This window comes from Bos javanicus, chromosome 12 (assembly GCF_032452875.1).
Source record: "Bos javanicus breed banteng chromosome 12, ARS-OSU_banteng_1.0, whole genome shotgun sequence".
In the NCBI taxonomy this organism is placed as follows: Eukaryota; Metazoa; Chordata; class Mammalia; order Artiodactyla; family Bovidae; genus Bos; species Bos javanicus.
Window position 1 is genome coordinate 13,209,252 of NC_083879.1, and position 23,164 is coordinate 13,232,415.

The 23,164-nt window shown below is 42.9% G+C and overlaps 1 protein-coding gene across 1 annotated transcript in view; it reads right to left on the minus strand.

Moving 5' to 3' along the window:
- Positions 1–23,164, minus strand: part of EPSTI1 (epithelial stromal interaction 1) — a 100,811-nt gene that overhangs the window by 67,733 nt on the left and 9,914 nt on the right. The window contains exons 2-5 of the mRNA XM_061434495.1: positions 13,419–13,477; positions 11,533–11,616; positions 7,556–7,629; positions 6,658–6,741 (exon numbers count right to left, since the gene is read on the minus strand). Coding sequence (XP_061290479.1) covers positions 6,658–6,741; positions 7,556–7,629; positions 11,533–11,616; positions 13,419–13,477 — 301 coding nt within the window. The remainder of the gene's footprint in view (positions 1–6,657; positions 6,742–7,555; positions 7,630–11,532; positions 11,617–13,418; positions 13,478–23,164) is intronic.

Here is a 23,164-nt window from a genome sequence, read left to right on the forward strand (position 1 = left end):
CCACAGCTAGAGTCCGTGCACCGCAACGGGAGAGCCCACGCGCCACAAGCAAGACCCGACTCAGCCAAATAAACACACAGAGATAGGGTGCTTGTTTACAGATATAGTCAATTAGGTCAGGGCACCTTATTCAGTGCTTCCTTAGCACTATCCATGGTATTCAATACAAAGGGATTCGCATGTACTGTATCCTTTAATCCCACCAGTCCCATTATTATATTATTATACCCATTTTACAGACAGTGGCTTCCCCAATGGCTCAAGAATCTACCTGCAATGCAGGAGACGTAGGAGACACAGGAGACGTGAGTTGGATGCCTGGGTCAGGCAGATCCCCTGGAGGAGGAAATGGCAACCCACTCCAGTATTCTTGCCTGGAAAACCCCATGGACAGAGGAGCCTGCTGGGCTACAGTCCATGGGTTGCAAAGAGTTGGTTGGACATGACTGAGCGACTAACACACACACACACTTTATTACAGATAAGGAAAGTTAAGCATAAATAAATGAACGGCTTACACTTTTAATTCTATACCTGCATTTCAGAGATATCATTATGTGTTAATTAATGGGGTCAATTAATGGGACCCTACTGCATTTCAACAATCAGAGGCTTAATGCCCACACTGGGTCATGCACAAAGAAATGCATAATGTAGGAACCATATTTCTGGGAAAAACTTGAAAGTTTTGTTTTGTTCCTTGAAAGTTTTCAGAAATGGAAACTTTTCCCAATTTTTAAAAGCAGTATTGGAATAATTACCTTGATGTTGAGTTTTAACCCTAAAATTGTTCTAAATTAGCCCTTGCTACTATTTGTTTCCTAGAAATAAGCAACAGGTGTGATTCCTTAAAAACGTGTATGTGAATGCACCTCCGCCCCTAATATGCAGACCTTGTTTTCTATGCTAAATAGAAAATGAAGTAGGTATGAAGTAGTTCCTACCTCACTTTTAGCATTAAAACTAACTACTTATGTTTTTCAGTGTCTATAAAAAATACCATGACCTCTAGGGCTCCACATAACTTCATCAGCTTTATGACTTTATAGTTTATTGGAAGGAGCAAAGAAAGGTTTTCTTTACCACTCAGATTTCTAGCTGGTTTCTTCCGCCTCTGACGTCCTGATGCTCTAAGAAGTTGGGAGAATCGAATGAAAATATTCATAAACTATATAGCACTATATATTATTTCAAACATGTGTTGATCAAAAGCAGACTAAGATAAATCCAAGAGGTAAAGAAGGTCTTTGTCATGGACTTGGAGATTTTTATTTTTTAAGTTTGTAGGCATTATGAAAGGCTGGAAAAAAAAAATCAAATGATTCCTTAATTCATCAATGTGATTATGAGGGGAAAGTGTGGTGGAGGTTTATTTCCATGGCACTGCATTTAGGTGAAAGGCTCACTATGACAATTCCTGAAACGTGTCTACCACGCTGAGATCCAGTGACAAAGCAAGTCCCTGCATGTGTTATGCTGTTGTTTGTTTTTTCAAGGACTTTATTTTACTGATGCACTGATATTTTGGCAATATTTTCTCTTCCATATAGACTTCCAAGAAGTGAAATTAATACACTGTATAACCACATGGATTGTATTGGCTTTCTGTTGGTGCTGTACCAACTATAAACTTAGTGGCTTAAAACAATAAGTTTGTTAATAATCTTACAGCTCTGGAGATCAGAAGTCCAAAATGGGTCTCATGGGGCTCAAATAATATCCTGAGGTTGAGGGAAACTAGCAGATTCTAGTACCAGCTGTCACGACCACAAGGCTTTCAGGTAGCTAGCAATGAGTGCCCTCCAAAGACTACAGCTGAGTCTTTACTTCGTTCTACCCCTACGATAAGAACTCTGTTTCCAGAAATCACATCTGTTTGTACATCCTGCTGTGCTAAGTGCCAGTCATCTATTTGGTCAGTGTAGAGTTAGGGGTTCCACATTACGGTTTTGTAGCTCCTACCTATAGGTTTAGTCTCTTATCCAGTGCCCTTCTTCTATCTTCAAGCCAACAACGGCAGGCTAAATCTTTCTCCTGCTCCATATCTTTCGGAGAAGGCAATGGCACCCCACTCCAGTACTCTTGCCTGGAAAATCCCATGGGCCGAGGAGCCTGGTGGGCTGCAGTCCATGGGGTCATGAAGAGTCGTTCACGACTGAGCAACTTCACTTTCACTTTTCACTTTCATGCATTGGAGAAGGAAATGGCAACCCACTCCAGTGTTCTTGCCTGGAGAACCCCAGGGACGGGGGAGCCTGGTGGGCTGCTGTCTATGGGGTTGCACAGAGTTGGACACGACTGAAGTGATTTAGCAGCAGCAGCAACAGCAGCAGCTCCATATCTTTAATGCTCTCAATTTTCTGCATCCCTCTTCCCAATTTAAGGAACCTCATGATTACACTGGAACCACCTGAATAATGTGGGCTATTCTTCCTATTTGAATGTAAGTTGATTAGTAACCTAATTTCACCTGCAAACTGAATTCCTCTTTGCCACGTAACATCACATCTTCCTAAATTCTAGGGATTAGGATGTGGAAGAGCAGGGGAGGGGGCGTTATTCTGCCTGGAATCCACTTTTAAATCAGATACATAACATGCCAGATAATTCACAGAATCTTTGCACCCCACCAGCCCTCTGAGGCTTAGTTTTAGAATGGGAGAGAGGGAGGGAGGTCTTATTTCCTTTAGGGTGAAGCAGTGGTGTGCTGATAAATTTAACAGGTAGCTCTAGCAAGGAGGGGAGGGGTGGTTGATTTGTAGCATTTACTGATTCCAGTGGTGAGAATAACCCCTCGTGGTCAGTTTCAATCTACCAACATGAAGTCATCTAACTCATAAAAATGTAACAACAAGGAGGTCCCAGCACACCACTGGAAGAGCATGCATCATCAACGTCCTCTAGTATAGGGAATACAAGCTTACCTGAAGCACCCCAGTGCCCTCGCCTAAGTGCCCCTGAGCCCACAGGATTAACTCCTCCCAGATACAGGGAATGCAGTTTATGCTCCCCTCACTCACACACAGGTGGTGGCCAATCAGAAAGAGACCTGGTGTTCCTAGGTGACCCTCCTGCGTGCATGTGTGCTAAATCGCTTCAGTCACATCTGACTCTCTGCAACCCCATGGACTGTAGCCCACCAGGCTCCTCTGTCCATGGGATTTCCCAGGCAAGAATACTGGAGTGGGTTGCCACGCCCTCCTCCCAGGGATCTTCCCGACCCACGTCTCTTACGTCTCCTGCATTGGCAGACAGGTTCTTTACCACTAGTGCCACCTGGGAAGTCCGGTGGCCCTCCCGGGAGAGGACAAAATAAAGGTCAAGGGGGTGTTAAGACCAATGGGCCAAGCTGGAAGTCCTCGGGAGGCAACAGGCTGCTTGGATTCTCCTTGGCTTGTCGTTCCTGGACAGCAGCCATGTGCCTGGGGAGGAGGGTGGTGTTTTGTACGCCAGTGTCCATGTGTGTGTCTGCTGTGCATTTCAAAGAATAAATGCTCCATAAGCACAGCCATTATCGCTTCCCTTGGCCATTTTCACACTGGCAATGTGAAGCATGCCATTTCGAGATGGCTAATGTCCATTTTTCTTTTATCTGACACAAGCTACTAAATAGGCTCACATTTACTATGAAAGCCACAGATTTATATACAGTAGGAAAAATTAGGTCAGGGTGGCAGTCCGAGCCAATTAGCCAGAGAAATCAGGTCTGTGGAAGGGCCAGAGTGGGCGGCCCTGTCTCTCTCAAGGCAGTTTAGATGAAGGCTCCTCAAACCAGGATGCGCACGAGAATCACCTGGGAAGCTTGTTAAAATGCCAGTTCTGTTTCAGAAGGTCTGGGGTGGGGTTTGAGATTCTGCATTTCTTTTTTTAAAATATTTATTTCTTTGGCTACATCAGGTCTTAGTTGCAGCATCAGGATCTTCATTGCAGTGAACAGCCTCTCTAGTTATGGCACCCAGGCTCAGCTGCTCTGTGGCACATGGGATCTTAGTTATCCTGTGTGCGTGCTCAGTCACTTCAGTTGGGTCCGACTGTTTGCAACCCCATGGACTGCAGCCCACCAAGGCTCCTCTGCCCATGGTATTCTCCAGGCAACAATACTGGAGTGGGTTCCCACGCCCTCCTCCACAGGATCTTCTCAACCCAGGGACTGAACCCAAGTCTCCTGCATTGCAGGCAGATTCTTTACTGCTGAGCCACCAGGAAAGCCCCTTAATTATCCTACCAGGGATCAAATCTTTGTCCTCTCCATTGCAAGGCAGATTGTTAACCACTGGACTACCAGGGAAGTTCCTGCATTTGTATAAGTGATATGCCAAGGCTGCTGGTTCAGAAACTGCGTTTGGAATGGCAAGGATCTATACATCAACTCTCTCTCACCATCTCTTGCTGCTGCTGCTGCTGCTAAGTCGCTTCAGTCGTGTCCAACTCTGTGCGACCCCATAGACGGCAGCCCACCAGGCTCCCCTGTCCCTGGGATTCTCCAGGCAAGAACACTGGAGTGGGTTGCCATTTCCTTCTCCAATGCATGAAAGTGAAAAGTGAAAGTGAAGTCGCTCAGTCATGTCCGACTCTTCAGGACCCCACGGACTGCAGCCCACCAGGCTCCTCCATCCATGGGATTTTCCAGGCAAGAGTACTGGAGTGGGGTGCCATTGCCTTCTCCGCACCATCTCTTACTCTTAGACAAATTTACACCAATAATCATTATAGCTGTCATTTTAGAAAAGCCGATTCAGTTCAGATTTTTGTAGTTAACGGCTGCTGTACATCCAGTGGCATGGCATAACTTAAGAAGGAGGGAATGCTGCTTTCACTCGGTGTTAATGAAAACTGTTTCAGCCACTAACATTTCTAAACAGTATACAGTACATTATTTGAACCACGAAGAAACAAGCTATAAATGACCCACAAGCCAGCCAATTACGGGTATTAAATGACTAGTAAATCACTTTTAGGATAAGAATTCACAACACAATTCTTCAGGATCTGCAAGCCTCTTAATTAGTTCCCGGTGATTATTTGATGATTTTCTGAGTTCGACCTGAAATGCAGAAAGACTATGCTATAAAGGGAATACCTCCTTTACAATCCTGAGACTGAAGTGTAAACCTTCCTGTGAAGGAGGAAATGGGGTCGGGGTTGGGTCGGGGGGGGGGCGGGGGGGCCTTGAATGCAAAAGAGTGAAGAATAGAGAGGAAGTGAGAGAGAGAGAGATAGGTTTTAAAAAGAATTCTTTTGAGAATCTTTTTCAATGAAGGTGTAATAGCCAATGACTTGGAAGTGAATTGCTGAATCAAATTTAGTAAACAAAGTGCCTATACTCTTTTTTTTAATACCACCAGCGTTTCATTTCAATTCCTTGTGTATATGTCCAATCTTAACTCTACCCCAGAGCCTACATCTCTAGAGGATGCAGCATTTCTATATCTACACATATTCCTGGCCTTGGGAACAGAGGAGGTGGAGCTTACAGACTCATTTTACAGGAATAGTTCAGAGAGGGGTGGGGGCCTGTCCAAGGTCACACAACACAAGAGGACACCTTCCAAGAAATATACCTCTCCAGCCAGGTAAAGAGCTCCATGGCGAAAGAAGACTCACATTCTTGTGCATTCTATAAGCCATCAGCTTTGGGCTTTGTTAACTCTAACTAGTAAAGATATCTATTGCTTGGTAACCAGGTTTAAGTTTGACCAACACCCAATCTTTAAGACGGAGAAGGCAATGGCACCCCACTCCAGTACTCTTGCCTGGAAAATCCCATGGATGGAGGAGCCTGGTAGGCTGCAGTCCATGGGGTCACAAAGAGTCAGACACGACTGAGCGACTTCACTTTCACTTTTCACTTTCATGCATTGGAGAAGGAAATGGCAACCCACTCCAGTGTTCTTGCCTGGAGAACCCCAGGGACGGGGAGCCTGGTGGGCTGCCATCTATGGGGTTGCACAGAGTCGGACACGACTGAAGCGACTTAGCAGCAGCAGCAGCAGCATATCACTAATACTGAAATGCAAACGCATGCTTTTTCTTTTACCCGTGAGAAAGACATGTTCACCTACTTAACATTTAGCCTGGAAAGTTCAATATTTGTACATACACATGATGTGTACCACTGGCGGCCGTCGTTACTAGTTGCTGTGCCTTCTGGCCAAATACACAGCTACTCTTTTGATCACCCACCTGAGAAGGTGAGAGAGTGTGAAGACAATGAACTCCAGAGCTGGGTCTTCCCTGGTGGTCCCATGGTTAAAACTCCATGCTTCTAATGGAGGGGGCATGAGTTTGATTCCTGGTTGGGCAACTAAGATCCCATATGCCATGCGGTACGGCCGATAAATAAAATAAAATTACTTAAAAAAAAAAAAATAACACTAGCTCTGAGACCAGTCAGTCTGGATTTGAATCCTACTTCTTCTATTTACTGGCTGTGAGTCCTTGGGAGAGTCATCTGATCCTCTGTCCATGGGGTCACAGAGAGTCGGACATGACTGAGTGACTGAACTGTCAGGTCCATTTGCAAACTTGGACAACAAGAATATTATATACTTCACGGGCTCTTGTGAGGATTAAACACTTTGTATATGAACAGTGTGGGAACCTGGCACATCAGAAGCTCTAGGTAAATGTTAGCTTACCATCTTCTCCAGTTCTTACCTTCTCTCTCTGAGCTGCCCTCATTTTTTGGACTTCAGCTTCTTCAGCTTCCTTCTTGATTCTTACACATTCTTCTTTTTTTAGCTAAATTGTATTGAGAGTACAGAGGACAAAAAGCAGTTACTATTTTTCCGCCTGAACCCCTGGAACACAAAATTATGATGAAAGGCAAATTACAGTATTGTTTGTGCTACAGCACACCATGATTATAGGTTGGTTCTGCAGGCTACTTAGATCACAAAAAATGGTCAAGCTATATCTGCTGTCCGTGAAATTTCTCTGTGTTTCTACCTTGATATCTGTTTCTCTGTCTTCCCTGGCCCCAAACCACCCCCACCACCAGCCCAGGTTAGGGAGAAGAAAGGGCAGATAATTTTTCCTTAGTATTTAACTCAGACTTCAGGGACTTCCTTGGCAGTCCAGTGGTTAAGAGCTTGCCTCGCAGTGCAAGGGACACAGGTTCAATCCCTGGTTGGAACTGCATGATACAACCAAAAACCAAAAAAAAAAAAAAACCTGAGTTCCTTGTTAAAAAAAAAAAAAAAATCATTGGTTTTTTTCGTACTACTTCCATGCTTTCATGATGGGAATGTAGTAAACAAGTCTGTGCTCCTGGAATCAAATATTCAAACCATAGCAGAGACTTAAACTGGGGTTGGGGTGGGAGAAATTCCCTTACCAAGGTCCCACTGACTGATACACAGCTTGGGTGAGAATTCACAGTATTTATCCCTTCACTTCTCACATCTCGATTTTTTGATTTTTGAGATTTTCTTTTGCAATTTGTTTCAAGGTTTTATGCTTTTTGGTAAAGTTACTGTGTTATTTCATGGTTATTTTCAAAGTGCTGGTGCTCTAATTTCTTGCCAAATTTAAGCTAAAAGAGATGGATTCTGACCTTCTTCTGGTATTTAGATTGTATCAGTTGAAGCTGTTGTCTCCGCCTGACTTCAGCCTCTGATTGGCTTCCCCCTAAGGAAAAAAGTCACAAAGGTGAAACGTGAATGTTAAACTGAAATGTCAGCCATCAAAGACTAATTAAATACATGATAAGTCTACACCACGTGTTTCTTTAACATTTTCATACCACTGGAAACAAGGGGCTAACTGAAATTGAGTCCCCCTCAAACCTAGTTCCTCTGCTGAGTTTATGATTAACCTCTTCATCCAAAACATTATTCCCTTTTTTGTCTAACATCTGTTCTCCTCATGCTTAAGGAATCTCAAAAAAAAGTGGGAAATTGTAACTGGGAAAGACCCCTCAGGAAGACCCCAGGATAGAACCTTCTCTCATATCCTCATATCCTCTACTTTAGCTCCTCTCTGAAGTACCTAGATAATATAGTATCTGATGTACATTTTCCTGAGTTGTTTTATAGATGCTAAAAATGGAAGAAGTTACCTCTGTGATTACAGCATGTAGCCCCCAAGCCCACTGGAGCCTAAGGATTGATAATGTTAACCCCTGTGATACAGTCCTAGGATCTCACCATCAACCAGTGAGAATTGTGCACAATCCGATCATATACTCTGTGACTCCCCTCCCTCACCTGGCCTTTAGAAATGCTTTCTTGAAACCCATCAGGGAGTTCAAGTTTTCTAAGCACTATTTGTCTCCGACTCCTTGGCTGATGCCTTACAATAAACACTGCACTTGACCTCACAAAGCTGTGTCAGTAGACTAGCTTTACTGCACAGGGGCAAGCAGACCCAAATTTGATTCGGTAACTTAACCAATTTTTTCAAGTGAGACATTAAACATCAGTAATTGCATAAAAGAAAGATAAGGCCACATTCCCCCAATAAAAGGACAATGCTATGAGGGTTTTTTCAATCATGTAGGTATTCAAGTTTTTACATAGACTGAAATCACATGTGAAGGTCCATGCTAAATAAGAAATAGTGCTTTGGAAATTCTAGAACACTCTTCCTGCTAGAGTATGACCACTTCTTAACCTAATAAAGATGATAATCAATGATGTTTCCAATGTTTTTCTTCTATTGATTCTACTGCCCTGTATTCAAGTAGCAAAGCTCGGGAAACCCTGAGAGGTCTTGCCATGAGACAAGTATACAGTCTTTATAACCCAATTTTTAAGTACAGTGGGAATATTCTAGGTAAAATTAATGGTCAATCCATATTATTTATTGTTCTTTCTTTAGGTATTCAAGAGAAAAAATATGGATGTTAGATTATTCATCTGCTCTCTCTTAAACCTATAACAACCAGGGGCCAGAAATCCTTGCAGCTTGACAATCATCTAAAAATTACTGTTTAGGGAGTTCTCAGTGTTTATGCAAGCTTGGCGTGCATATTTTAAAGATTCCTTTGAAATAATTCTGGTGCTTTGGTCACTAAAAGTGTCAGTTCTAGGAAAGATTCACCTACACAGAAGATGCATTAAAACAATTTGCATTCATCATAGTTTTTATAATTGAACAGTTAAAGACACCATAGAGACTTCTGAGTCCCAAAAGACGTATAATACCTGTTTGGTCCTGGCCCTAAGGAAAGAAACAGTGAGGCCTATTGAAGCTTTTATCTAATGTTACAGCTAATTTTAGTATCTCCTAGAACCATTCCAACATTTTAAGGGGTAGAGAAATAGAGGAGTTGAGAATTTTAAAAATGGAGAAAATCAGATGTCTAAGCATTTACAGGTTTTCCTTTAAAATTCATCTCAAAGTTTAATACATCCCAGAACTCTTTTCTACTGTGCCCTCTTCCTCTTGACCATTCCTAGATACACCAAATACCAGAACTCCTGATCATTTTTGCTTAAGACCCCAAGACAATAGACACCAACATCTCCAAATACCCAAGGCAAGTGCTTAGCTCCCTAAGCAGGATCTGCAAGGGGGTAACTTAAATCCAGTTTGGGGAACATTAATTGGCAACTACTTTCAGCCTGTAAAAGAGGTTAGCTAGGTCAAAGGGAGGTAGAAATCAGAGAAAAGATGTCTTTGTGAATTTCATCTTCTCTGAGTATGTGTTTGGGGAAGGAAGAATCTTCACATCTTCAATGTGAGTAAGAGAGATTTAATGAAAATCATTTGAAGAGCTCAAGCTGTGTCCCCAGAAGACTGAGGGACCCATGCATAGGAAAGACAGTGCCAGAAGGCACACAGCTGTCCTCAAGTGGCTACTCAGACTGGTCATCAAGAAGAAGTGGCCACAGGGCAAATGGCCTGTATTCCCAGAGTCTGTGGGAAGAGTGCACAAGTGTTTCCCACACTCCCAGTCTGGCTGTCATGAAAGAGAATGCCAATCTAAAGCCACTTTAAAAGGGACTTGCCCCTGTGGACAACTCCATAGGCACAATGGAGCTCTACAAAGGTAGTCTAGCTACCAGGAGCCAACAGCAGAAAAGTATCATCTACATCAGGGAAAGCCAGGTGAGAGATGGACGGCGAGCAAAAGGGGGTCTCTGAAGAACTTCAAGGACCCCAGGGATGAGATGCACAGCAAAAACACCCCAAAACTTGAGGAAACTGGTATCGGTGCAAGAGAGACCATAATCTCTTCTTCTTCCTTTGACCCACAAGGAGGAGGAATCAACAGAGAAACCGAGGAGTCAATAGAGAAAAATTCAGCCACACTCATTTCCTTTGCCAACTTTCTATCCAAAATAGGCCCAGGATGGGAATTCCCTGGTGGTCTAGTGGTTAGCACTCTATGCTTCCACTGTAGAGGGCAGGGGTTCGATCCCCGGTGGGGAACTAGATCCCACGTGCCATGCGGCATGGCAAAAAAAGGAAAGCAGGCCTGGGCTGGAACAGGGAAGAAGCTTTAATCTCTGTTAGCAATAGAGTCATGACCAGTATTTAGGGCTGAACTTACTGAAAAGACACTGTTTTATGCCTAGAATTAGCTGGACAACTTTATTATTTGAGAAAGACCACAAAGATCTAATTTCATCCAAAGAACATAGGGGAAAAAAACAGACCCAGATAGCTAGTGTGAGGGGGCCAGTTAGGAAAGACAGAGCTGTCCTCCAGGTTGTACCCCTCAAATGCAGCTTCTTCAGCATAAAGGTGACATGAGATGAACCCCATTCATGAAATACAGTGGGATGATAATGATAATGCTATTGCTTGTATACAATCACCAAATGAGCTTATTTCTACCAACATCTTGGAAAAAGTACTTCTTGCAAACTACTGTGAGAGTCAGTGGCCCCTGATTCTACCACATTTGTGCAAACTAAACCTGTGGGAACTGCGCGTCCAGCCCTTGAAGCTCCCAGCTGCTGCTGGCAGAGAGAAGACGTGAATGCTTCGCATGAGAGGACTTCCCTGGTGAGTGAGTCAAACGCCGGGCAGAAGCAGCCCATGCAATTTATCACACTGCCGCGTGCTCCAGAGGCCCCAAAGTCTCTATTTGCAAATGAAAACACAGATGATATTATCTCTATACCTACCCTGTGTCCCCAGCCCACTGACATCTTACTGTCAGAATTGACCCTCCAATTTTTTCTCCCATAACCAGTTAACTGCCATGATTAATATGCTTGTGATAGCACTAATCAGGATGGGAGTAAGAGCTATGACGAGGCATATGCGACGCCCTAGGTAAGATTTCTTCAGAGCTGATCAACTAAGAGGCTGTAAATTATTTGGCAATTAAGCCATCTTCTTATTCCCCCATAACTGTGGCATCATCTGTTTGCTATTTGCAGAGAGTCAGAAACAACAGTTTACCTGCATACTTCTGACTTTAAATGTATGTTTTGACTTTAAATGCATTTCATTCCAAGCAGCACAATGACCCAAGGACCTATAACGGACACTGAAAGACAGATGTGGGCAAGGTGCTAAGCAGATTGTTGGGCGGCCTTGTTTTCCTGCATTCAAGCAATTGGCTTGCTGGCTTACCTAGCGTCATGGGCGGTAGGTTAATGGACTTCTCCCTTTGTTGTTTCTTCCACCTTTCCAGCTCCTCCAGCTCTTTCGCAGCCACTAAGTCAGGTGAGAAATATGAAATCATCAATTATTAGAGTGTGAAAAGGAAACCGCTCCCTTGAGATGGACATTTAACTACATGCGGGCATGAGTGGGCGAGATATCCAGGAAAGGAAGCCACCACCCAGTCCTAACCCCTTGGGGTCACCCTAAGGCACTTTCTCTCCAAGAGCTGACACAGAAGTACAGATGTGAAAACAAGATAAACTCCTGCTAAATAAAGAAGTTTAGTTCTTCCTCGCATCCTGGCATTTTTCAAACCCTACATCATTTAATCCTGGAGAAGGAAATGGCAACCCACTCCGGTATTCTTGCCCAGAGAATTCCATGGACAGAGGAGCCTGGCAGGCCATGGTCCATAGGGTCACAGAGAGTTGGACACGACTGAAGCGACCAAGCGCACATCATTTAATGTTAAAAGTTTCCTATAGGGTATATGCAAAACATTCATGCGGCAATAAGAACTTTGCACACACAGTAAACATAAGCCCCGGTAGAATTCTGATGCCTGTATCTGCTGCATTTTAAATATTCCCCAAGATCACTGTAACCGTGAGGAATGAGGGCTCTCCAATTCCTAGTACCTGGGCCCACTGAGCTGAGCCTACTCCCTGTGGAGCAGTGCCCAATTCCCCAAGTATACACTGACTGGCAGCAGGGGGCGCCAGAGATACTAGTTCTGTTTTTTCCAAGGTATCTCATGAGACATGATTATTTCAAACATCCATTTATATTTTTTAATTATTAGAGGAAAAAAAAAACAACTTCTGAAACATCTCAAAAATCCAGACCACACTTAAGCTTAAATTCCTGTTGACCATTTAAATAAAAAACGTGTAAGATGCCAGAATCTCTGGGATTCCATTGATCAACTGCAGGCAGTACCACAGTCACCACGTCTGCACCACTGTGACGGTCATACTCTGCACAGACTCAGATATGCCACCCAGGAGGCTGCTCGTCCAGTGGAGACCGTTAGACAGCTGCCTTCCTGCTATGTCCTTATGTTCATCAGTCATTACAAAATCAAATTTCCTAGGAAGATCAGGAATGGAGAGCACAAGATCTCAGTGCTAGCCCCATAGCTGACTTGAACAAGCCTCAGAAACTTCTCTGTGAATGAAATGAACTTTAGTTCTCCTCCTAACTCGAAAATATTAATGCTGTCTCTTTAAACAGCAGCCCTTATTTTACCGTAACATTAACACTACATTAATCGTGTTGTATGTCCGCTAGGTACAAGGAGCACAAAAACAAGCAAGATGTAGCCCTGCCCTCAAAGAGCTTACAATCTAGAGAAGGAAAGTGAAGTCACCAATAAATACAGCTGAGGTTAGACTCTGTTGGTTACAAAATTAAACGAGCACAGAAACTAAAGAAAAATTCCATTAAGAAGGAATGGAACAGATCCAGGAAAAAGATTATTTTATAATCTATTTCATGTATAGCTTGTCCCTTTCAAAAGTGTTCCTAGTCCTGTAAAGATATCTGAAGTAAGCCCAATTTTGCAGGAACTTGATAGGTCGGTTGGCAATAGGTGTGAAATTGTTTAATTGCAATAGAAACCTCAGATTTATGATTACGCAATGAGTTCTGCTATTAGCATAGAGAAAGAAATTTAGAAGCATTAACAATAAAATAGTTTTAAAAGGTATAATTAAAACTGCCAAAACTTAAAAAGGAAAAAAATGAGCTCCAGTGAGTCTATACAGATCAGAAACTAAAAATTCTTCAGACCAATGCAAGCCAATTCTACTAAGAAAATGAGCAGTATTTTGAGTGTTAAATAATATACATACTCTGTTGTATCTCATTTCTTCGTTTTTCATTTGGTGCTATCAAGGTATATGCACCTGTGCTAGAAAGAAGAGAAAAAAATCAATTACCGGGAGAAATTTTTTTTTAAATATTTATTTAGCTACATCAGAACTTAGTTGCAGCATGTGGGATCTAGTTCCTTGATCAGGGATCAAACCCAGGCTCCCTGCATTGCGAGGACAGAATCTTAGCCACTGGATCACCAGGGAAGTCCCCATGAGAAATTATTAATGCATATAAGCCACCAGATATTCTTTGTGATAATGTACTGTATTTATGATCATCGCCATCAAATAGGTACTATGAAAAATAATAATTCTCTAAAGACCCATGTTCTCCAGGAGCTTACAATCTAGTTGTCAAAGTAAAACAAGAACACATGACCCAATATGGAAATATAGAGCAGTTGGTGAAGCCTGACAAGTGACTACTTCACCATTAGCTCTCGGTAAACCGCAGGACTCCAACTGTTCCTCCCTGTGGCCCTCACGGGCACATCCACTTGAGATGACTGGCATTCTCCCATGTCACCCACACTGGGAATATAGGGCACGCTCCTTTTTCATTGCCACAAACTGGGTGTAGGGGCCATTTCAATGCAGACACCTCTTCTTAATGACCCATTTGAGTGGCCAGATGGCCACAGTCTTGGGTTTTGGGGCTTTGACTTCCAGGCAGGGGTCCACTGGGCCCCTCATTTTACTGGGGACACAGGTTGAGCATAATCAGGAGCTCAGAGAAGCCAAGAGTCACTTCAGTTCACTGGGCACAGGATGGGCGGGTGGGGAGGGAGTGGGAATTAGGGGAAACTTCAATTAGGCAAAAATATTCAGCACTGAGATACAAGGAGTTGTTCAAACATTGTGAGCTTTTGCAGGCAGAAACTCCACTTGATTGATCTGTATATGCCCAGCCCCTGGCACAAAGTAGCTGCTTGATGAATGTGGACTGAACTGAAATGATACCACAGACCCCAGTCTGTGAGTCTGTGCTGCGGTGGCTCTTCTTTGTCATGATGCATGTAATCCCACAAAAGTATGACTATTTCATACAGCAAAAACATAACACAGCAACCGAATGCAGCACACATATGGGTACAGTGTGAGGGGCAATGTTATGGATAAATACAATCAGCTTATAAACGTCGGCCTTTAAAAAAAAAGCCCAGATACGCTTAGAAGTCTCCGTCCAACACAGACTGTACCGTTTCAAAGGACAAATTAGCAAAGATTGAACAGTAGAGGCCAAAAGTGCTGATTAACAGAACCCGTTTCTTCCTTATCTCATTATTTTCCTAGCAGTGAGCCTTCAGCCAGCTTCAAACTGCGCTTTAATTTTAGACTTGTACACGGGAGGTGTGTGACCCCCTCTGCATGCAAATGTGGCTGCTGGGTGCCCAACTACCTAACGGATATCAGCAGACGTTGCCTGTGTAGCCTCACAAACGTACAACGTGATGAATACAAAATTAGGAGGCCGCCACTGGAAATTAATCCCTTGTCCATTGCATATTTTTTGTTCACCCTCAGAAAGATTTTTCACTCAAGTGGCCACCCTTGATAGAAGCTTGAGAGCTGCAGTTCATACCTGCAGACTTGAATATGATGCAACAGTGAGCCATTCTGCAGGGCCTTAAAGATGAAACATGAGGTGCTGGATTTAAATGCCAAGGAAGAAATGACTGCAGAAGCCTCAGGATCCCCTCACATGGTGGTATGGAGCTTCTCAACATACCAGGGGTTTGACTACACTGCAAATCAGTAGTTCTTAAACTTTAACATGCATCGGAATCACCTGGAGGGTTTATAAAATGTTGAGTTTCTGATTCAACCGGTATGTGGGGGATGGAGGAGCCTATAACTTGCCTTTTTAACAATTCCCAGATGATGATGATGTTCTGGACCTGGGGACCACACTTTGAGAAGCAGGGATGTAGATCAATCAAGCTGTCTTCAAATACTTGGACTAAAAGGGAATTGTGCGTGCATGCTCAGTCGCTCAGTCGTGTCTGACTCTTTGCGACCCTATGGACTGTGGCCCACCAGGCTCCTCTCTCTCCGTGAAATTTCCCACGCAAGAATACTGGAGTGGGTTGCCATTTCATCCTCCAGGGGATCTTCCTGGCCCAGGGGTTGAAATCACGTCTCCTGAAGCTCCTGCATTGGCAGGCGGATTCTTTACCAAACTAAGCCACCTGGGAAGCCCCAAAAGGGAATTGAAGGATTCATAAATACTGATAAAGACATAGAGGTTAAATCATATGCCAAAAATCATAAGGTTTTTTTAAGCAATTGTGTTGAGACTCAAACCTAGCACTTTTGACTTAAACCAGGGGGGTGTCTGGAGGTAAACATTCATCTCAAAGTAGAAAACATCAAATATGACTGTCCTTAACTTTGGCCTCTTGATAGACTTCCAAACAAAGGAAGTAAATGTAACTCAGCACCCACTATGGTCTTGTGTGTTAGGGACTTATGAGGAGAGAGGAGAGATACCAAAAAAACAGATACAACCCCTTTAACAGAGCTTATACCTGCCAGTGCAGGAGACTTATAAGACACTCTGGTTTGATCCCTGGATCAGGAAGATCCCCTGGAGAAGGAAATGGCAGCTCACTCACTCCGGTATTCTTGCCTGGAGAATCCCAAGGACAGAGGAGCCTGGAGGGCTACAGTCCATGGGGTCATAAAGAGTTGGACACAATTGAGTAACTGAGCATGCACACTTAGGAACAATTCATGAAACCATCAGAGCAGACCACAAGGATGTTTGCTAAGAGAAGCTTTATAGAGAATTTTCCAAATTCCATGAATCTCTCTTATGAAATTTTCAGGAAAGGTTTGAAAAGAAAAAAAAAACAGTTTGTAAAAGATTTTATTCTACAATATCTAATCTAATTAAGTATGACAACATTCTTGCCTGGAGAATCCCAGGGACAGGGGAGCCTAGTGGGCTGCTGTCTATGGGGTCGCACAGAGTCGGACACAACTGAAGGGACTTAGCAGCAGCATGACAACATCACATAGAATCTGTAGTCTTAGGATTAAATAAGACTACGGTCAATCTATGGCCAACATAGGTAGCTGACAAGTACCCAGACTCAGAACAGGGCCATGAGAAAAGAATTCTCTAGCCTTGAAATCCGGAGAAGGCAATGGCACCCCACTCCAGTACTCTTGCCTGGAAAATCCCATGGGCGGAGGAGCCTGGTAGGCTGCAGTCCATGGGGTCGTGAAGAGTCAGACACGACTGAGCAACTTCACTTTGACTTTTCACTTTCATGCATTGGAAAAGGAAATGGCAACCCACTCCAGTGTTCTTGCCTGGAGAATCCCAGGGACGGGGAGCCTGGTGGGCTGCCGTCTCTGGGGTCGCACAGAGTCGGACACGACTGAAGCGACTTAGCAGCAGCAGCAGCAGCAGCAGCAGCCTTGAAATCAGAAGCTTTTAACTGAAAACATTTAAACATAACCCTGGGCTCAAGGACAGTGGTCCAAGTAATAAATGTTTTATGTTAAAGAATTCCTTAGCAACCTTCTTAGCAGTATTTTATTGGCTGAAAATGTCAAAGCTGAAACATAATATTCAGAAGAAAGCACTGGCCAAGTAATGAAGCCTCTATCCCTCTTCCTTCCTGTAGGAAGAGGTGCTTAAGTTTAAGGATTGACTTTTTATTTTTTAATATCCTGTGGCACAGCCTAATGCCTGGGTAGACACAAATATTCATCCCTGCTCTCTTGGCTTTTCCTTGACATGAATAACAAGTATAACTTATTCATGTTTTCAGCCAATTAGTTTCCACCCACAGCAAGGGCCTCCGCTGTTTTAACCTCCATGTCATCCCTTTCAACAGCCTGACTCTCAAAGCTGCTGATGGAGACAAGCCCAACCTAACTATATTTAGTATTCCAGTCATTTTCTGATTAAGCAACATTCAAAAGCCACTGAAATAAATGTATATCTTTGAAAATGAGTTTCCTTAATTACCTCATTGAAATTTAATGAAACATCTCCATTTGTAAGATTATTCTCACTTTCCAACAGCCCACATCCATGAGATATACTAAGGGAGAACGTATTAGCATGTGACAAGGGGAAAATGTTTTTCTGTACCATTAAAATATATATATTTAAGAACTCTTTGCCTTCTGAGCTCTCTCCTAAGCCACACCACTGTCTCTCTGGTGTACATTCTTGCATGTTTTTAATAAGGTCTCATCAATAAGCACTCTATGAAAAAAAATGTTTTGTTGAAGTTATGAAGACTATCTGGGCTGGATAAAAGTATTACATAAATATATCCCCTGGTGTGTATAAACCACAGCAGATGTAATTTAAATTTCTAATTAGGAACAACACCAATTTGACTGAAAAAGGAATGTAGTCACAAGCAAAAATTCAGAAAGAGATTACATCACAAACAGATAAAGCAGAACAGTAGACACAAAGTTTACTGTCCTGTAAAAAGTTGGCTTGAGGTTTTCATAGTTCAAGAAAATCTTACCTTTGGGGGACACTGAAAGAACGAAAAATTTTTTGGCTAATCAAACGTAGTGGATAGGGGTTTCCCTGGTGGCTCAGTGGTAAGTAATCCACCTGCTAATGCGGAAGACACAGCTTCGATCCCTGGTCCGGGAAGATCCCAGATGCCTCAGAGCAATTAAGCCCATGAGCTGCAACTCCCGAAGCCTGTTGATCCAGAGCCCAACAAGAGAAGCCGTGACAAGAAGCCCACGCACCGCAACGAGAGAAAAAGCCTGTACGACAACGAAGACCCAGCATGGCCAAAAAGAAAGAAAGAAAACTATACAAAGGCACTGGATGTTTAATTTCTAGATATGGTTTTCCATATTGGTTTTTAAAACATGATTTTCAGCACAGGACTCAAGCATATGTTTTTAACCAATGTGAGTCAACTTATAGGGCACTCAGGTTTTCAAGAGTTCTTTTGTAAAGAAACCATGTTCCTAAGTTAAAAAAAAAAAAAATGACAAGATCAGGCTGAGTAAATCATCCTTGATCCCTAGCCTGTCACATCAGCCCTGACCCATATTCCACATCCCTGGTGTGGAAGGACTAGTGAATTCTCTTTAGTCTCAGAGTCTGAAGAGCCCAGGACTTTGTCTGCACACCCAAGAGGCTGATGTGAGGCTGGTTAGTTCTCTCATAGCTTCTGATGGAGGGCTGAACCGATGTCCAGAAGGCTGGCGGCATAGGCACCCAGACAGAAAAGATAAGAGACCCTCAGGACACCAGGGCCTTTGTTCATAATACACCTTTATGGAAAGCAGAAAGAGGGACACACACACGTATCTCCACCCAGGATCCTCATGTAGACTCATGGCTTAGTGAGAGGCGGTAAACTGACGCAAATCAGAAGAGTGCCCCCTCTGTCAGGCGGAGGCAATCCCACCTGATTAGGGCACATGATGTGGTATGTACTCCAGCTTCAGATTACTATCTTACCCAGATAATCATATAGCACAGAGCTGAAAGATGTGATGCTTCTTCACTTAAAACACACATAACACTATACAGACTTGCCGTCTTTAAGAGACCAAAAACCATATGATGGAAGCAGAGATGAGGACCAGTTGGTAAGAATACTTAAAAATGTTTTAAATTGCTTCCTCAGTAAAAAACTACAAGACACTCACATTTTCAGAGGACAGAGATGTCAGGTCTGGGATGTGACTGGAGCCTGCTGCTGCTGCTGCTGTTAAGTAGCTTCAGTCATGTCCGACTCTGTGCAACCCCATAGACGGCAGCCCACCAGGCTCCCCCGTCCCTGGGATTCTCCAGGCAAGAACACTGGAGTGGGTTGCCATTTCCTTCTCCAATGCATGAAAGTGAAAAGTGAAAGTGAAGTCGCTCATTGCCTGGAGCCTACCTATAAGCAAATATTTGCCTAATAGGCTATTACTATGTCATGGATGCTGACAGAGGACAAGACTCCTGAGTCAGAGACAAAGGACTCTATTACTCATGGCACAGCATCCGCATTAGTATATTTATGTCTGGTCTCTGTCTCTCTCTTTTCAGGTTAACATGATGGATGTTGCACACACACAAAGTGTTTGCATTGCAGCTGAGGAACACTGAATTGTGGAATCCACCATTTTTAAAGCAGGTAGTAAGCAAGCCTAGGAGAAGGCAATGGCACCCCACTCCAGTACTCTTGCCTGGAAAATCCCATGGACAGAGGAGCCTGGTAGGCTGCAGTCCATGGGGCCACTAAGAGTCGGACACGACTGAGCGACTTCCCCTTCACTTTTCACTTTCATGCATTGGAGAAGGAAATGGCAACCCACTCCAGTGTTCTTGCCTGGAGAGTCCCAGGGACGGGGGAGCCTGGTGAGCTGCCGTCTATGGGGTTGCACAGAGTCGGACACGACTGAAGTGACTTAGCAGACTGAGCAGTCATATCTTAAGTCCAATTTTATATGCTGCTTTCACTTATAAGTGGTTTTTCCGATTATGCACATAAGAAGCTTAATATTAAATGGTTACATAATATTTCACAACATCGATGCATCATTGATATAACCACTCACTTAACCATTTCAGTTATTTCAACTGTTCACTATTATAATCCTGCAGAATGTACAAGGCATAAAACAAAGACTGCACAGAACATCATCCAGAAGAAAACCCTTAATAGTTCTCTAAAATCAATACTCTGAACAGTAATGTGGACTACATTAAAATTTTTCTTCCTTAGATATCCCATTTGCATTTTGAGAAGTTCCTGCAATAGTTTGATCATATGATTGATTTCTGCTCATATGCTTGACTCTCCTTAATGCCTAAACCAGACAATATGCTCGCCTACCTACCCATTCATTCTCACCACCTCCTTCCTAAAAGCACTCCTGTATTATTCAGGTTAATAATGTGCCCAGTAAAGACTATAGTCTCCAACCTTCTTTATAGTCAAACATGACGTGTGATTGTTTAGCAAACTGAGATATAAGGGAAGCCACTGAGAAGGATTTCTAGGAAAGCTCCATTAAGTGAAGACAGATGGACAGGAAAGGTATTTTGTCGCCTTCCCCCCTTCCTGGATGGTTGAAGTGGTAGCTGGTGCTCAGGCAACCATCTTGGTCAGTGAGGCAACTTGGATATAGACGACATGCCTCAGAAATAGCAGAGCAGAAAGAAGTGATCTGGTGCCCTGTAACTGTAAAACCACCACACTAGTGGTAATCCATTGCCAAATTGCCCGGCTTTGAACCCTAATTCTGTTACTTCCTAGCTATAACTTTGAGCAAATTGCCTAGTTTTTCTATTATTTCACCTGTAAAATGGGGATAACAAGTATCCATCACTTAGAGTATAAAGTGTTTAGAATAAAGCTAGGAAATAACAAAAGTTCTATTAAGGTTGCCTATTATTTGTACTATTATCAGCCCTAGACTACTCACCTTCAGAATTATTCTATAGGAGAGAAACAAAGCCATCAATGCTTCAGATACCTGTTTAGAGATATCTATTTTATTATATGCAATCATAATAATTATATATAAGACATTATTTTTCTCACCTTCAACTGGCAGTAGAAATTGAAGGGCATAATGGCTCTAAGACTTTCTACTTGGTGTAAAAAGTGAAAAAGCACAACCTACATTAAAGAGGTCCTTACATCAACAGCTTGTTTATTTCTGAGGTTCTGAATGGCAAGGGATTTTTCCTTTCTATATTAGTTTAGTAATGTTCAGTTTTTTATTCTGGGGTTGGTGGGGGGGGGGTACTTTTTTTTCTGGCTATACCACATAGCTTGTGGGATCTGAGTTCCCGGATCAGGAACTGAACCGGGGACACAGCAGTGAAAGTGCTCAGTCCTCACCACTGGACTGTCAGGGAATTCCTGATATAGTTTAGATTTTTATAACAAGCAGATACAACTTTACTTTTCCAGCCATGAAAAATATATTCCAAGGATTTTTAAATGAGAAAACATTTAAATATTTCTTAAAGCAGGGGTTCAGATTTTCTTAAAATCCTAGGTAGCCCAGGATATCTGCTCTCACTGGCTCCCTAGTAAAACAAACACTGGATAATACTAGCCCGTGAGTTTTAAAGATGGCAAATGGCTTCAGTTTTTGTCAGTTCAGTTCAGTCGTTCAGTCGTGTCCAACTCTTCGCGACCCCATGGACAGCAGCACGCCAGGTCTTCCTGTCCATCACCAACTCCTGGAGTTTATTCAAACTCATGTCCATTGAGTTGCTGATGCCATCCAACTATCTCATCTTCTGTCGTCCCCTTCTCCTCCTGCCTTCAATCTTGCCCAGCTTCAGCGTCTTTTCAAATGAGACAGGTCTTCACATCAGGTGGCCAAAGTATTAAGAGTTTCAGCTTCAGCATCAGTCCTTGCAATGAATATTCAGGACTGATTTCCTTTAGGATGGACTGGTTGGATCTCCTTGCTGTCCAAGGGACTCTCAAGAGTCTTCTCCAATACCACAGTTCAAAAGCATCATTTCTTTGGATCTCAGTTTTCTTTATAGTCCAACTCTCACATCCATACATGACCACTGGAAAAACCATAGCCTTGACTAGATAGACCTTTGTTGGCAAAGTAATCTCTCCATTTTTTAATATGCTGTCTATGTCAGTCATAATTTGTCTTCCAAGGAGCAAGTGTCTTTTAATTCCATGGCTGCAGTCACCATCTGCAGTGATTTTGGAGCCCCCAAAAATAAGTCTGTCACTGTTTCCACTGTTCCCCATCTATTTGCCATGAAGTGACGAGACCAGATGCCATGATCTTAGTTTTCTGAATATTGAGCTTTAAGCCAACTTTTTCACTCTCCTCTTTCATCAAGCGGCTATTTAGTTCTTTTTCACTTTCTGCCATAGGGTGATCTCATCTGCATATCTGAGGTTATTGATATTTCTTCCAGAAATCTTGATTCCAGTTTGTGCTTCCTCCAGCCCAGCATTTCTCATGATGTACTCTGCATTTAAGTTAAATAAGCAGGGTGACAACATACAGGGTTGACGTACTCCTTTCCCGATTTGGAACCAGTCTGTTGTTCCATGTCCAGTTCTAACTGTTGCTTCCTGACCTGCATACAGATTTCTCAAGAGGCAGGTCAGGTGGTCTGGTATTCCCATCTCTTTCAGAATTTTCCACAGTTTCTTGTGATCCACACAGTCAAAGGCTTTGGTATAGTCAATAAAGTAGAAATAGATGTTTTTCTGGAACTCTCTTGCTTTTTCCATGATCCAGAAGATGTTGGCAATTTGATCTCTGGTTCCTCTGCCTTTTCTAAATCCAGCTTAAACATCTGGAAGTTCATGGTTCACGTACTGTTGAAGCCTGGCTTGGAGAATTTTGAGCATTCCTTTACTAGTGTGAGATGAGTGCAATTGTGCAGTAGTTTGAGCATTCTTTGGCATTGCCTTTCTTTGGGATTGGAAAGAAAACTGACCTTTTCCAGTCCTGTGGCCACTGCTGAGTTTTCCAAATTTGCTGGCATATTGCGTGCAGCACTTTCACAGCATCATCTTTTAGGATTGGCAATAGCTCAACTGCAATTCCATCACCTCCACTAGCTTTGTTCATAGTGATGCTTTCTAAGGCCCACCTGACTTTGCATTTCAGGATGTCTGGCTCTAGGTGAGTGATCACACCATCGCGATTATCTGGGTCATGAAGATTTTTTTTTTTTTTTGTATAGTTCTTCTGTGTATTCTTGCCACTTCTTCTTAATATACTCTGCT